At 56.6% G+C, this 2,257-nt stretch overlaps 1 protein-coding gene across 1 annotated transcript; it reads left to right on the top strand.

The window, feature by feature from the left end:
- Positions 1 to 639: 639 nt before the first annotated feature.
- On the top strand, positions 640 to 2,257 carry LOC106125107 (uncharacterized; the record flags this gene model as incomplete). Its single annotated transcript, XM_013322187.1, has 5 exons — positions 640 to 723; positions 816 to 1,028; positions 1,392 to 1,706; positions 1,907 to 2,059; positions 2,201 to 2,257. Coding segments are annotated over exons 2-5 (720 nt in total), but the record flags the coding sequence as incomplete, so codon positions are not given.

Here is a 2,257-nt window from a genome sequence, read left to right as displayed (position 1 = left end):
GCCCCGCCTCACCAGGGACTCGCAGGTATTACTACATTATGGCTGGAGTATAACGAATAAAATATATCTCATTTTAAGTTAGAAAAACTAGTATTCTATTCTATTTCTGTGACTAGTTGGGGCATCTGTATCACGTGTGAAAAGTGTTTGTATCGCGATGTAATGAGTGCGGTGGAACTGTGCAGGGGTCGCTGGTGCGCCACATCACCAAGCACGACATCCGGCTGGTGTCGACGGAACGGCGCGCGCTGCCGCCCATCAACGGCGAGGCGGAGGCCCCCCACTCCCCGCCTCCCGGCCCCGCCCACATGCCCGTGTCCACGCCCCCCTCCTCCGCCTCGCGCGCGCTTTTCCCCTCCTCCAAGACGCGCAGCCTCAAGAAGAAGAACTCTATGCTGGCCAGTCAGTATTTTCGGTTTTATTTTTATTTTCGGACATAAAATTGAACGACGTCGGCAGTCACCTACGATTACAAGAGACAGCGACAGCTGCATCGGGAGAGCGAAATACTTTGTATTTAGAGCTGAGTCGATGTGATCGCATCCGACAGAGCGGCGCGAGGTGGGGGCGCGCACGGTGGCGGCGCGGGGAGGGGCGGCGGGCGGCGCGGCGGGCGGCGGCGTGTGGCAGCGCGTGCGGGCGCGCACCGCCCAGCAGCCTCGCTGGGCGCGCCGCCACCTGCTGCTGGCGCACAACCTGCTCTACGCCTACCGCTCCCCCGACGTGAGTACCCCGCGCTGCGCAGTGCGCACCCCACACCGCACAGCGCACTGCGCACTGCGCAGCCACAGTGACGGGCTCGCGCGTGTCCGCAGTGGTCGCGCGCGGACTGCATGATCTACCTGGAGGGGTTCACGGTGTGCGCGGCGGGGGAGGTGAAGTCGCGCGCGCACGCCTTCAAGGTGTACCACACGGGCACCGCCTTCTACTTCGCGTGCGACTCGCGCGACGCCATGCTGGCCTGGATCCAGCTCATCCACCGCGCCACGCTGCTGCCCTCGCTGCTGCCGCCGCTCACCGCCACCACGGTCAGCCTCACATCTCATACAACCCTCGCCACTCCGAGGTTCTATTGACAGTTTACAAAACTACATTCGATGTAAAAAATTAATCGATTCGACTTTTAGTGCGACTGCTTAAATTGTTTATTGCGAATTTATCATAACAACTATAACAAATTAAATATAAACAAAGAAACGCTACGAAACATTAAATAAGACCAAGGACAACACTCTCAACACGTTGCAAAAACTCTTTCTTAATAGTAAAAAATAAACAAAGCAGTACTCGATTTGATTTAATGATAAAATGTGACGGCGCCGGTACGTGCCGGTACTTATGTGCTCCTCCGCTGGCGACATCTATCGGAAAACGTTGAATTTCATTTTCAGGAAATCTTTAAGCAGTTTTCTGAAACGGATTATTCGGATACCGAGTCGGACAGCGAGAGTCCGGAGAAGCGGCACGAGCTGAGAGAGAGGGAGAGGGAGAGGGAGCGGGACAAGGACAAGTCTAAGTTTGGGTCGCTTAAGAAGCTGACGCACCGCGCGCAGCGCAGCGAGTCGCAGGAGAGCGTAGCGCACGCCCCCGCCCCCGTCCCTGCCGGCCACGCCCCCGGCCCCGCCCCCGCCGCCGCCAGCCTCGACAGAAAGTATCTGCGCTTCTTCTCCCGTAACCGCACCAAGGAGGAGCACAAACCCCGCAAGGTACGCCTCTTCATACTACTTTCATTTTATTTCCTCGTACCGGCGGCAGCATTCGTCCGCACTCATGATTTGATATGCGGACATATATCTCTGTGCCTCATTTCATGGAGGAAGGCAAAGGAAGGAACTCACGCTAGAGGCTTCGACACAATTACCATTGCTGTTACATCATTATTTTAGTTGTGTAATGAAACGTGCAGGCGAGTCCGGGGCGCGCGGCGATGGTGGCGGGGGCGGCGGGGGCTGCGGGGGCGGCCAAGCGGCTGCCCAAGCCCATCGACTACATCCACGCCTCCAACCCCAACCTGCTCGACTTCGAGAAGAGCGACTTTGTCACCAAGCCCACCATACAGGTATCCACAATGTTTTCATTCTATTTGTAATTATTTCTTAGTATGTTTCCTCGTGGTATATCGATTCAATGATATGACAAAGTAGGCTCATCCGAGACGCAGCTTCCGTGTGCACAGAAGTGTAGCAAGTGTTGTTCGCAGGTGCCGCGTCGCGTCGCGCACAAGCCCGACACGCTGGTGGGCCTCGTCACCCTCGAG

This window comes from Papilio xuthus, unplaced genomic scaffold, assembly GCF_000836235.2.
Source record: "Papilio xuthus unplaced genomic scaffold, Pxut_1.1 DF825928.1, whole genome shotgun sequence".
NCBI classification, from domain to species: domain Eukaryota; kingdom Metazoa; phylum Arthropoda; class Insecta; order Lepidoptera; family Papilionidae; genus Papilio; species Papilio xuthus.
Note: the sequence above shows the minus strand (reverse complement) of the source record. Positions and strands in the feature narration are given on the sequence as shown.